Source organism: Dermochelys coriacea, chromosome 3 (genome assembly GCF_009764565.3).
Source record: "Dermochelys coriacea isolate rDerCor1 chromosome 3, rDerCor1.pri.v4, whole genome shotgun sequence".
Taxonomy (NCBI): Eukaryota; Metazoa; Chordata; order Testudines; family Dermochelyidae; genus Dermochelys; species Dermochelys coriacea.
Genome location: NC_050070.1, coordinates 179,985,200 through 179,999,469, shown reverse-complemented (window position 1 = coordinate 179,999,469; position 14,270 = coordinate 179,985,200). Strand labels below are relative to the sequence as shown.

The window sequence follows — 14,270 nt, the reverse complement described above, 5'->3', positions numbered from 1 at the left end:
AGCCTCAAAACTCAGAAGAAAAATAGCACATCTTCTTGGAATATTACATTTAATGAACAATTTTAGATTAAGTTTACATCATCACTCATGAACTGTATATGTTTATCGACTAAAAACTATTATGCTTACTGAAGTCTACATAGACCAATCTAACTTACTGCAAGGCCTCAGCATTCTTTTCTTTCTGTCGTTGAATTCCTAACTGAATCTCTTCTGAACTAAGCATCATCCCGCTGGCGCTTGGGTTTTTTGCTTTTTGCATTAGAATGGCCATCTCAACACATTTCTCTGGAACCTGTTGAGAGAGAAGGGAAACATCCCTAACTGAACAGCAGCCAAAGAATATTAGCCATCCTTTTGGAAAAGGAGACACCCAGAAAGGCAGTCAAATGAAGTGCCCATACTGTCCCTTCCACACAGATATGAATAAGCCTCCCTTTATATTTTACAAAATTCCCTTGAGAGGCAATTCAGGTTGTTCCTTTGTTATTTGACAGGAATCACTGCTCCCAGTAGTTTGTTATAAGATGGAGGAAAATTTAGTAATTTTAAAATACTGATAGAGCTATGATTACATGTCTATATTTTAAGGCATGGAGTAAACCATGCACAAACTGTGATTTTATAGTTAAACAAAAATGGTAAAATATTTATGATAATGGTTTCCATCCCCATGTTTCATTTATTAAGTAAATTTAGTATCGTGAAAGTTGTTAGATTAACAACAGAACAGACACAACACAAGTACTGATGGTGCAAGATTCCCCACACTGTCCTGCAAGTGCTCAACAACCTTGATCTGGAGGGCCCACACCTGACAAGAGCTAAAAGATAAGTTCTTTTTCATTCCCATTGTATACCTGGCCTCTAAAAATTTGGGGGGGGGGGAGGGGGGATCAAATTTTAATAATCTTAAACTCAAATCTGTAATATTCCAGTCTTAGATATATTTATCTATATTTATGCATACTGGAAATCAGAATGAAATCAATACATGAATATTAGTAGTCAAAGCTAAAACGAAACATGTAAAATTTATTAAATGACTGATTCATTTTATCAAATATAAGTCAAACGACCTCCAAATGTGATGTTAGCTTTTAAGTGATTTTTTTGCTTACTGAAAAGTCCAATCCAATTGTTTCATACTGTCTGTGGATCTTTTCTGCTAGGTCATCAAAGAGTCTCACTATAGATGGCTTTTCCAGAGACATAGCTTTGCTAAGTCCAGAAGAAACAATTGCTGGCCATGTCTGTACAATACAGTCCCAATCATGAAGATTTGCCAGGCATACTCCACTGTGGTTTCCAAGAAGACAATACAAGGCACCCTATAGTAAACAAGAGTTGTAATATTAAAAGTTATATAAAGCAATCATTCATATAGAATAAAAATTTGTTGCTCTGTATTGTACACATTATTAAATTGTAACATGAACTGAGATTAAATCATCCAGTTTATCACTAATATATACAAGATATTCCACACAATTCTTGACATATTAAATATTTATTTCAGTAGTGTGTGCAAGTAGTGCTGACTAATTGGATTTCTCTTTCATAGAATGGTTGTGAGGGAACTATTTCCACAGAACACATTTTAATAACCACAATGAATAAACACACCCCTTCCTTGATCTACTAGGGTTGCTAAAAAAAACTACTGAACTAAGAACAGTCTGCTGAGATTTTATTGCTTTGTACTATTTTTTTTTTGTTTTAATTAGGATATAAAAGTGAACAGCTATTAGCATAAAGCATTCATAATTTCTGAGGTCCTGATGAAATGGGGTATATTCATGAAGGTAGCGTATGATATACAAATATTTTTTATGAGCACTTTTTTGGGATGACTGCCTAAGTCACTTTAGGGTTAGCTAACCATGAGTAATTCAACCATCCCAAAGTCATACTAATAAAATCTTTACACCATACCACATGTATTTTAACCATTAAAATCTTACACACAAACTGAAGACAGATCTGAAATTAAGTAACTGAGACAGTACTTTAAACTGCTGCTGAGTAACATTGTGTCGGTCTGGCCGCAAAAACTCCAAAACCAAAGGAATGATATCTCTGCAACAAAAGTTGTATGTTCCCAGTGCTGTGAAGAATGCTTGCTGAGCTTTATTTCTGACCTGTAGAAAGATAAGCATTACCACAGATCTACAAGTACACAAAAGAATATACAAAGCAGTGATATCCTAGTTCCCTTCAATTACTAACTTGCAGTTCTTAGGAAGGTGAGTCAGTGCATTTGTCTTGCCATGGCCCATGATGCATCTGTTCTGTAAACTGAAGACTTCAGTTTCCACAACTGTCAATCTGGCACATTTGCTAAGCACTTAATACAAATGAGATTACAGTTTAATAACTCAAAAGAGTCTATGGTCCCAATTCTGATTTTGGATGAGTGTGTGCGGCTGCTATTGACTTTAGCAAGTCTTTAATTCATAGGACAAAACACACTTTTGCAAATTTCAAAAAAATCAGTCAAATTTTGGGCCTAACCAGGATTGGACAGAGCCCTGGAAAGAATTATGTGAGTAATTAAATGTTTCATACATTACTGAAATGGAAATAAAAAAAACAAAGATTCTGTGACACTGAATTCTACCAACGAATTAAAAGCTATATTACATTACATTTCACTGCAAATATCAAGTTGAAAATAAACTCAATAAATGTAATTGTTGACTGAATTAATTTAGCACAGAAGACATATTCTTACCTGACCATAGGAACTTGTAGACAAACACAGAAGATCCCTGATCATGTCTTGGTGTATATTTTTATATTCACAGCCTTCAACAGTTAGAGTTCTCAGCTAAAGGAAGTAGAAAAATCCCAATTAGACACAGGCTCTATTTGCAATTTTACAAATCTAAGAGAGGAAAGTTATTGTAGAGATTGAGAATGTTTTTAGTTAAATAAGATGTTACAGATTAACATTTCCTAGTATAGTTGCAAGTAAAAATTGGTAATACAGAAATGTACATTACCTCATGCTGCAACATGACTCTGTCAATTAGCAAGGCTCTAATATGCTGCTTCTTTCCTTGAAGCTGCAAGGAAAAAATCAGAGTAATTTGGTTCAGATCTCAAAGCTAACTTTAGCAATGTAAATATGAACTCTCACCTCTTATGTTTTCTGTACACAATATATTATCAGCGGGTTCTACAATGAGACATTCTGACTGTTGGGCTGCAGTTATACAAAGGATTTTTTAAAAAACTTCTGCCACAGTGTCAACTTGTATCCGTGGATATTGATCCACGTCATGTGATGGAGTGAAACTGTAACCTTGACCCATGTCATATGTCTGGAGATAAGAAATAATGACCACTCTCATACAGCACTCTTGTATGTCACTTCTTTATTACACAGTGTTAATCACGGTATGAATATGCTTAGATATTTGTACAACTGCCCCCAACTTTCTTAAAGATTTTTCCCTAACCCCTCAGCAATTTGAAGCTGGCTTATGCCTCAATACATAAAAGTTTATATCTCGTGCACAGTTGAACTTAGCATGTGCCCTTCATAACTAACTTCAGTCAAAGAAATCTGGCATTTGTTTATGGTCAATTTAAGATTATCTTCTTTTGTATGCTACAGAACATTGCTCCGTCTCATTGTGGTGTTTATTTTTGCCCATCAGCAGCTGATAATCAAGTTCTGCCACACTATCCACATCTTCAAAAATCTGGGACATGAGCCTTTGGTATACCTAAGGTGACGAGGCAATCCCAAAGGAAACTCACTTAAACATATGTACTAAAAATGGGACTTAAAAGGTGAACAATTTTTCACTTCCTATCAAGTCAGACCTGCCAAAACCCTTGGCTTGCATGCAAAACTGGTAATACTCTTACATTTTGAAGTTTCAATATCACCTCTTCAACCATTCTCATGGGCTGTTGCTTGCATAGAGCCACATGTAAAGGATTCCTTTGCATAGCATTGTGACTGTCTCCACATTTAAGAACAAAAATCTGGCTTCCATCATTTGTTTACTTTTGTATTTTGTCTTTATGCCTTGGTATTTATCAGTACTTCTATATATCACATTTTTATTACATCTCCCATTACTGCTTTACCACAGGGGAACAGCATCAGCGCTAGAACAAGGATGTGAAAGTTTCAGAAAATCTTTAGTGAAAATATGGCTTTAGGATCTTAGATGGAATTTCTGATTAATCTAATATCAAGAGGTTAATAGTGTTGCTGCCATTGTGTTACAAACAAAACCCATGTGGAAGATGGGAGGCTGCCTATATATAGTAATTTACTGCATCCTTATCTTCCAGTCCAATAGGCAGGATTATGAAGCATTTTTAATTCATTATGCCCTCTAAGAGGCTAAAAAAGTACTCTACTGTTTAGCAAACTTCTTCCCTTTTGTATCTATTGGAGGTTGAAACTAACACGACTCTTTGTTTACATCCTTGTTTGTACATCAGAATAGCAGATGTCAGCATAATTCTAAAAATAGAATATTGCACAAATTCCTCTGAAGAACCAGAAGAGAACACACAACATTTTTGTGTAGAGCAAGAAAAAGAAAAATATACAACTCAAAATCCTTAGTAAATATTTGAATAAAAGACTCTATTCAAGTTATTTTTCCTATTATTCGAAAGGTAACAGTGTCTGATGATTTTGGGGTGTCCGTCTGTACAGTTTATGAATTCTGGGTGAGATTATGAAGTTATCCCTATGAAAATTGATTTCTTCTTATTCATCAGCAGGTGAACAGTTGGAAAATGGACATGATTCTGATCCAGACCTTAGATTCTGAGTGGTCCTTGATCAGCCAGTCATCTAAGTCAGCCTTTCTCAAATGCGGCCACCAAGGGCTTTTCTTGCAGCCACAGCCTCCTGGGCAGTGATGGGGTGGGGGGGAAGAATGGCAAAATAGCAGCCCCTCCCTGTTGCTCCTTGATACACCACCTTGGTGTTTTTTGCTGGGGTTGCCAGCAGGGGTTTGACCCTGCCCCCCTCCGGAGACACCTGGGGCACAACGCTGGAGGAGCAGGCAGGCAGTGAGTTCCCCAACTTCCCAGGGGCAGTGGGGCTCAGGATTTGTGCTTCAGCCCTGCGGAGGTGGGGGCGATGGGGCTGAAGAGCTCCGGGTGCATGGCAGCGGGCCCCAGATTCCAGCCACACGGCTTTGGGCTCCATCCCTAGGCACCGTCTCCCGTCAGTGGGGCTTCAGGATCTGGACACAGGGCTTCAAGCTCCAACCCCCAGTATTTTAAGAAAAAAATATCAGAGTCACCAAATAGGAGAGCCAGTCTGAGGCCACCAAAACATTTGTCCTGAGAACCCCTGATCTAATTATGGAAACACCTGGATACTCATTTTTTTCAGATAGGCTACCATCACACGGGACACCACTGAGCGCCCATAGGACAAAACCCAGAATTGGTAATGATTGTTGTTCAACACAAACCTCAGGAAGGACTTGTGCGTTGGGTGTATTGCACTGTGAAACTTTGCATCCTTGAGGTCAAGGGCAACATAACAGTCTTACTGATTTAGGGAGAGGATAACTGACGCCAAGCGAGACCATCTTGAACCTGTGTTTCTTGTTATAGATGTTCAATGGTCTGAGATCTAACACCGGATGAAACCTCATCTTTTTGGGACTAAGTAAGTACCTTGTATAGAACCCCTTTCCCTTCTGCTGAAGGGAAACCTCCTGCATAGCATCCAAAACAAGATGGGACTGCATCTCTTGTCAAAGCAGACATTCATGGGACAGGTCCTTGAAGAGGGATGGGGAAGAAGGTTAGTTATGGAAAAGGGAGAAGAACTGAATTGTGTGGCCTCTCTGGACCACCTCCAATACCCAGCATTCTGATGCAGGACCAGGCCTGTTGGAAGTGAGCCAGATGTTTGCTGAAAGGAATGGAGGGCAATGATTGTGGAAGGAATAGTATGTTGTCCTTGGGCACTGAGTCAAATCTGCTGATCTGCTGCCTAGTCAGTGCTAAAGCAGGGTGGTGCAACTAAGAGGTAGATCCCCCACACCCTCCAACAGACTTTCTTCTCAAGGGCCTTTGCCTGCAACCTAGGCCATCCTGCGACCTAGGGGCTCAGATGGCCTATACTGGAAGAATAACTGTCACGGATAGGGTTGGGCTCTGAAGCGTCTTCTTCTGGAGGCCAGGATATAGATCCCCAGGGATATGAGGGTGGCCCTAGAATCCTTGAGGGATCTTGTGATAGGGTGTTCACCCCAAAACCCGCCCCGAAGGGGTTAATGGAGGCCAGATGGGACCATTAACCTATTAGGCTGCAAGCTGGGAGAATTAAGGCTGAGAGGAAAGCTATAATTAGGGTAAACTTACCTGTGCAGGAACAAGAGGGGCTTCTATACAGAAGAGAGAGGCTGCAGGGAAGTAGTCTGCAGTCACTCCCTGGGAGAATGGAGGCGTGTTTGGGGCTATACAGGCAAGTAGCCTACAGTTACTCTCTGGGAGGAGGGAGTTGTGGGGCTGGCAAACCAAGTGAAGGGTGGAGAGCCAGAAGGTAAGGAAAGGGCTCAGGGAAAAGGCAGCAAGGTGGGTGCAGGAGGGTGCAGACCTTGGCTACTGATTAGAGGGTCCCTGAGCTAGAACCTGAAGTAGAGGGCAGGCCCAGGTTCCCTTACCAGCCACTGGGGAATTGGTATCATAGGGGCAGTGCAACACATTGTACCTCAAAGCAGCACCTTGGAACTGCCATATTCACCATGGTGATATGATTATGATACGTTTTGTCCAAAATATGCCTTGTGAAGTATCATTTTAAAAGTCTTGATCTATTGAATATTAATATCTGTTGGATTGTATATGGTATCATTGGATGTGAAGTTATGAAGTTTTGCTATGTGTGTATTACTGAAATATGTTGTGAGGTTGAAACACCCACAACCAGCCTTTCAGGTATAACAGTGGAGTAGCCAGGCGTGCTGATGGCCCATTAAAGGGAATCCACTCTCCCAATGGCTATCCCAGATGACTTCTCTGAGAGAACATGTAGACAATGGAGACTGCTTGACCAATCTGGACTGCCTGATCCCCATGTCAAACAATCTTTCCAGCAAGCTGGAAGAAACTATAAAAGAGGGAAAGTGACATCATCACTTGGCCACTCCCCCTGCCCAACTCAACACCTGGTGAACAAAGACTCTGAACAAAGGAAGGGATCCTGTTTAGTTTGTAGAACTCAAGACTACAAATTTTTATTTCTTAGGTAACCAACTTAGATCTCTACACTTGCTACTTCTAATCACCTAAAATCAACCTTTCTGTAGCTAATAAATCTGTTTCGTATTTTACATAAAACTGTGCATTTTGGTTGAAGTGCTTGGGAAATCTCAGCTCAGTTTACAAAGACTAATGTGTGTCCTCTCCACATAGAGGGAGAGGCAGACTAGGGAATGAACTTACACTGACCAAAATTCTGACCAGTGAAAGACCGTACAGTTCTGGGGTGCAAGGCTGAGGAACTGGGGGGAATTGGCCGGAGCCTCTCTATTGTTGGTTCATGAGCGGCTGAGAAAGCATTAATGTAACTCAGTTGGATGTGTCCCTGCCTGTGGATGTTTGTGTAAGTGCAGTACCTGCAAAAGGTTTGTAGCCTGACACAGCATCACAGAATGAGAGGGATACCAGATTCCAGGTTGCACCCGGGGTCCCATCATAGGCAGTGAATGAGAAGAGCTAGTCTCTGAATGGCCAGGAAGAGGCACCAACTACGGTGAGTGGACGCTGTGACAGATCTCATTGCTTCATCAGTCTTCTTGTGGAAAAGTGAGCAGCCCTCAAATGGCAGGTCCTCAATAACTGTTTGAAATTCTTCAGTTATGTCTGCCGAGGCCAGCCAGGAGGAGTGGCGCATTGCAACTGTTGTTGCCATCACCCTGGAGGCAGTGCCTGAATGTCCAAAGCTGCCTACAACGAAGTTCTGGCCACCACATGACCTCTCGCCAGGCTGGCCTGGAACTCATCCCTGAAATAGTGTGGCAGCCTATCAAACAGTTGTAAGATACAGGCAGCTGATGCGGTCGCATTTTGCCAAGATCCTCATCAGGAAGCTCGAAGTGGAGTAGGATTTCTGGCCACCGCGTTTTAGGTGCTTCATCGTCTCATCTTTAGAGGTCAATTTCTGGCCACTCTAATGGGATTGCTCATTGGCCACTGGATGCAAATAGAACTCTGTTCATATCCAATAGCCAGGACTTGGTACCATCTAGCTGTCCATTTGGATGTCAGTGCCGGTGATGCTGGTGTCCGCCATAAGGCTTTCATGGGCTCCAATAGCCCCTTGTTGATCAGGATCACTATGAGTCCCAGTACCAAGTACAGGATATTGAGGAGTTTGTGTGGCATATCCCACACCACCTGCATAGGTATCTCTAAGGCCACTGATACCCATGTCTCATGAGGTCTTAGAAAATCTTCTAGTCCTCAGGAGTGGCAGCTGACTGTTCTGGAACAAGGGTATCATCTAGAAGAGCTCATGGCCAGTACCATCCATCCCTTGCTCTGGATCTGCTCCACTGGAGCCGCCTACTCCTGGTCCCAGGGATGCTGCAGGGACAGGTCCAGTCTTTGGCACAGGGGTGATTGTTTGCCTCATGAGTGTGGTGGAGAAGCTGGTCCTGGATAATACTGCAGTCCCAGGGAGTCCACATGGCATGATCATATAGCACCAGGCCCCCCAATGTGTGGTCTCAGTGATCCCAGTACTGGGCTGGGTTGGTTCTGCCCTCCACCACAAGGACATGTCTCTTATCCCTCAGATGAGGTTGATACTGCTGGGTAGCAGGACCTGACCAGGGATGGCTAATGGCTTTCCTCTGAGTCAGAATCAGTCCTTTGGGAAGGATGGTGCTCAACCTGTGGGTCTAAGGGGAACCTGACCAGACAGTGGAAGCATCAGTCACTGGGCCCAGAAATCGGGACAGCATCAGGGTGAATGCAGCTCCAGTAGCCGCACAGGTGTCAGCCATGTCAGCATGGCCCAAAGTGCTTGATCACCAACAGATTGGTGTGGCAGTAACTGCGCTGGAGCTGGGGGCAATAGAATGACCAGCACTGCAGTCAGGCTTCTATCCAGTACCGGGCTATCTTTCTTTCTGACTACCTCAGTAATGAGAAGACTAAAACAGCCACGACAGCATCAGGTGAGACCTCTATTATGGCTAGGTCCACTCAGCAGGTACGGGTTCTCGTGCTTAGGGAACTTTTCCTAAGTTTTGAGGCACCCTTAATGTCCAAATGCATGGTAGTCTTATGCAACCTTGAAGTCAGATCCAGGAAGGGTGATGATCTTCACCTCTTTGCGCTCTGAGTCTGATCCATTTCTCTCCTTCCCAGATGAGGAAGCCAGAGGACTGAGTGAACATTTGGCTGGCTTTGATGAGATGCCAGGGCATTTTTCAACAGCCAGCGATCTCCTGAGGATCCAGGCGCCTAAAGTCCAGGGTCAGAGATTGGCCTTATCACTGCTTCATCAGACAACCCTCGATTGCTAGGTCCACTCTGAAAAGCACCTACAGTTTTTACAGAGTTTCAGAACAAGTCCCTAACTGAGACAGAACATGGTGAGTTCATTGTTCAGAGGCACGACTGCTTCACAGAGTGGGCAGCTCTTAAAGCCCAGGGATTTGCCATGGTCAGCCATAGCAGCTGGTAGTGCCAGTGATCACAGGGGGAGAATCCTTTGTCCCCCACAGCATCCTGTAGACCTAACTAAACTGAGACAAAGTGGATGAAAAAAGAGTCACTTTGGGGATGAAGAACAGCTGGCTCTAACCAAATCCAGTGAAAGCACCAATGATTGTTGCTAGGAAGGGGAATCCAAGAAATGGGAATTCTTGAAGAACTAATAAAACTATGATTTTATCCTCTGTTGAGTGCATTTGCTCCCAACCCCAATTATCAAGGTAGCATGCAATCTCAGGTTCCATGCCTTCACTAGTCAAACACAGAAATAGTTGTAGTGGTTGGAAAGGCCTTGGGCGAGTTAGGAGACTACACACTCGAATACAGACTTAACTACTGTGTCACAGTTTGGGCAACTGCACCTGTATTTCCCTTCTGCGGTCAAGCAAAGGCACCCACTCTAGGTTCCCGGATCTTGAGCAGTAATCTTTATTGGGTCAAGACCTGAATCTCTCTTCCTCTTGACCAGGGGATTTTCCAGGCTGCACAGTTCCCTGCCTACACTGTGAATTCCCCAGCAAGTTAGACTACGTAGACAGGCCTGTGTCTGCATTTTGCTTTCTACTCAGAGGCTATAAATAGCATAATTGATCATGGTTATAAGTTACCACACAGACATTTCTAAGCAAGCACATCTATTCTTAAGGTGAAAGCGCTACAAAGAAAATATATTAAAAACAATAAAAGAACCTATGTGCATGCTAATTATTTTATCAGAGATCACCCTCCCTCCCAACACCAGGAAGGGCTCCAATCAGAGTTAATCTTTCAAACCTCACCAAAGGGTTTTTTCTGTGGCTTCAAGTTCATAACAGCCTCAGCTCAGAACAAGCACCCCAATTGTGCAGATCAGCCTGTTTCTTTATACAGATTGAGCCTCTGATCTCAATCTTTAGGAGCAGGTAATCAGCAGATAATGGTTCTCTCCTCAGGGCATAGCTTCAAAAAACTTGGTTTCTGCATAATCGGTGGAGGACATTTGCATTCATCTCCCCCAAGCTATTTCCCAGGGGTTCCACTTCACAGGTATTGTCCCAAAAGATCATTCTTGTTTGCCACATTGTTCAATATAGTTCTATGACCATGAAGGCCCACAATAATCTCTCTCTTTAATACAATGGACTCCAAAATATTTAAACTTAATTCTATATGGTTTTCCAAGGAAACTGCCAAATCTGTCACATACTGCTATCTAACACTTTTACCACCTCAAAACAATATCTCTAAGATATTTCAGGATGCTCTCTCATGAACTAAAGCAGAAGATGAGATGCAACCTACAGACGGTTTAAACATGCAGTAGCAACATGCTACTGGTGTGGGTGTCTATGGGGGACTTGACTGACAAGAGCAGATTCTCATTAATGATCATGCTGTACATTTGCTGCTGGCCTAATTTAAGATCTTGGTCCTTATCTTTATTGCTTTAAACGCGTGAGGACCTAACTACCTCAAAGATTGCCTTCTCTGCTCTCTACCTCAGCAGCCATGTTCAATAATCTAGATTTCACTTCTCATAACATTGGGCAACTCATTTAAACTCTCCATGCCTCAATTTCTCAACCTGAAAAAGTAGATATTAACGTTTACCCCTTTTGAGAAGTGTTTGGAGATCTATTGATGAGAAGTGCTAAATATTATTTAAACTAAGGGAGAAGAGTTTGGTTCCTATATGCTTCTCAACTTAATTGGCATCTATGGTTCTAATATCATTAGTGCTTCACAAGTGCTAGCAATAGCAGCAATTTAACATCCAAGGACTATATTATTTCCATGCAGATAAGTCACCAAAAATAAAAAATCCCAGCATGTAGTTTCTTAGCTAATTAGCTAAGAAAGACTAGCAAATTAACAAAGATCTATCATTAATAGTATCAATATTCAGTACATAAAAAGGGATGTTATGAGGCTTAATTAACATTTGTACAGTGCTTTGAAACCTTTTGAAAAAAGGCACTTATTGTAACAAAAATATTCTAATGATACATCAGCCCACTGTAACTTGTATCAATTTCACTAGGAATGCAGGCAAAGTTCCATTAAGACAGTAAAGGCCAAAAACCAGCCAAACCTAAAACTTTAAAAAGGTTGTTTTTCCCTAACTAAACTATGTAAACAAGATACTGACCCTGTTCTCCATTGACTTCTTCACTAAGTTAAAGCTCTTCCACCGTGAGTCAAACTCATGCTTGTGAGACCCTTGGAATTGTAAGAGATCACCAATGATCTAGAAACAAATGGTTTTACATTATGTAAAACAAGTCAACCCATTAAAATTAAAATAAAACACATAAAAATTACTATTATACCTTTATGATTAGAAACAAAGACTTGGTATCATCTTCTGAGTTGTTGAGTATATAGTCTACCGTTGGAATGGAAACAAAAAGTGTGTTATCTGATATGAAGCTCAGTTCAAAGAGTTAACTACACTCAATGAAATATTTTCGCTACTTGTGAAGCTCAAAACATTGTGTCATTTATGTTGCCATACAATTCACGACAACAGATTTTGCCTCTTTGCTTTGCTCTACAATACTGATATTAGATTTAAAAGCACAATAGACTGACAACGTTTAAAGCAAATCTTTGCAGACATACTGAATATAGGATGGGGAGAGAGAGAGACAAAAAGTGTACTTACGCAGTAGTTTCCTTATGACCCTAGCCATGGTTTCTCTGTGGTTCTCTCTTGATAAATCTACACAAGATAATAGAACATTCATTATACATAAAGTATATTCTCTAAGTTACACAGTGTTATAAAATATAAAGAAGCTTAACTGAAAAAAATAATTAATGGAAATCCGAGTGTGACATGCAAAAGCTTAAGAACAGATTAGAGTTTCTTTATATACCTCAAATTATATGAGGTATGGAACTCTATAAGGGTGATATAAAAAGACTGGAAAAAATATTATATTTTTATAAAAAGAAAAGGAGTACTTGTGGCACCTTAGAGACTAACAAATTTATTAGAGCATAAGCTTTCGTGAGCTACAGCTCACTTCATCGGATGCATATATTTTTATGTACATACACCTTTAATAGAAACAGTCCTGATCATCTCTATGACACAGTCATGGGGTACCCCACTCAGTTTTCCACATCATGCTGAAATCCTATGTTGCAGTCACCATCTGTCAGACCAAATACTGGACAGGACATCTTTCAAGTTCATCATCTCCGTTCGCTAAATGAGTACAATAATGGTTCTTCAAGCGAAGTGGCAAAAATGGTTTACAGTCCCCATGCAGGTTGAGACATGTTTCTGTTCTGCCTTTCAGGGTATATATACACTGCAATAAAAAACCTGCAGCATTGAGTCTCAGAGCCCAGGTCAGTTGACTCTGGTTCGCAGGGCTCAGGCTGCTGAGCTAAAAAGAGTGACGATATTTGGACTTGGGCTGAAGCCTAGCCTCTGAGACCCTGTCCCCCCCTGGGGTGTCGGAGCCCAAACATCTATACTGCAATTTTTAGCCCTGCAACCTGAGCCTTGCGAGCCCAAGTCAGCTGACTTGGGCCAGTAATGGCTGTGCTGCAGGTCTTTTATTGCAGTGTAGACATACCCTTAGGCACAGTTAGTAGTGGTCAAGTGCTTTGCCTAAGATGAGGGAGAGCAAAATAGGAGTTTGGTTCTGTGCAACGTCAGAGTGGTGCAGCGTGTCCATCATATCACAAGCTCTGAAGAATACACTGACTGGGGGCGGGAAAGAAGAGCAGAATGCCCAAGGGGTGGGACTTTATCCTTCAGGCAATTAAGAAGGGGAGAGAATGGAGTTTCTATTCTCTTTGGTTGCTTGGAGGGGACGGTAAAGTAGTACTTTGCCAATCCAGGCAATGGGAATGGTAGAAGGAAGAAAGAGAACTTCCCATCGCTTCAAGCACTGAGGACAGTGGTTGGAGAGAAAGTTTTATTCAAAGAGAGAAGCTTCACCTCTGACAAGAATCTTTCATATGCCAGGTTAATCCTTTAGAAGTGCTGCAAGAAAGAGACCTGGGCTCAAATCCCTGTTACACTATAGCTTCCTGTATGACATTGTGCAACTCAGTTTCTCTGCACCTCAGTTCCTCATCTTGACTTTTTAAGCTCTCTTCAGCCCGGTTAACCTCCATCTCTGGGTCCTGAGAAGCAGACTGTCCTGCTCGCAGCGTGCTCTCTCAGTCTGTGTGTCTCCTTGTCAGCCTGTCACCTCTTGCTGACTCCCTAGCCAGCCTCTAGCAACTCATTCAACCTCAACCCTTTTCCGTGGTTCTCTAATGATCTGTTATCTTCCTTTTGATCCTAGGCTTACACTTGGGAAAAATAAGCCATTCTTAGCCTGGCTGTAGTCAGGTAGAATATATTCCCCAATGAACAGCTTCACCATTGTTTCTTCAAGGCTTCTTATCCGAGTCACCATTTTACCTTTCCTGCTTGATTCCTTTAACAACTTCTTTTGATCTAACTCCATAGCAAGTAACCCATCATAAATACGCACACATAGGCATGCACCATAATGAAAAAATAATACAGATATTTCCCAGTTGGTCCCAGGTGCCTAAGA

General features: G+C 41.7%; 1 protein-coding gene across 4 annotated transcripts in view; it reads right to left on the bottom strand.

Moving 5' to 3' along the window:
- Positions 1-14,270, bottom strand: part of PSME4 (proteasome activator subunit 4) — a 228,156-nt gene that overhangs the window by 86,338 nt on the left and 127,548 nt on the right. For all 4 annotated transcript variants that reach the window (XM_038397749.2, XM_043511903.1, XM_043511904.1 and 1 more), the window contains 8 exons: positions 12,368-12,424; positions 12,033-12,088; positions 11,852-11,950; positions 3,006-3,068; positions 2,735-2,830; positions 2,010-2,141; positions 1,122-1,331; positions 159-295 (listed from right to left, as the gene is read on the bottom strand). In XM_038397749.2, the coding sequence (XP_038253677.1) occupies positions 159-295; positions 1,122-1,331; positions 2,010-2,141; positions 2,735-2,830; positions 3,006-3,068; positions 11,852-11,950; positions 12,033-12,088; positions 12,368-12,424 (850 nt within the window). The remainder of the gene's footprint in view (positions 1-158; positions 296-1,121; positions 1,332-2,009; positions 2,142-2,734; positions 2,831-3,005; positions 3,069-11,851; positions 11,951-12,032; positions 12,089-12,367; positions 12,425-14,270) is intronic.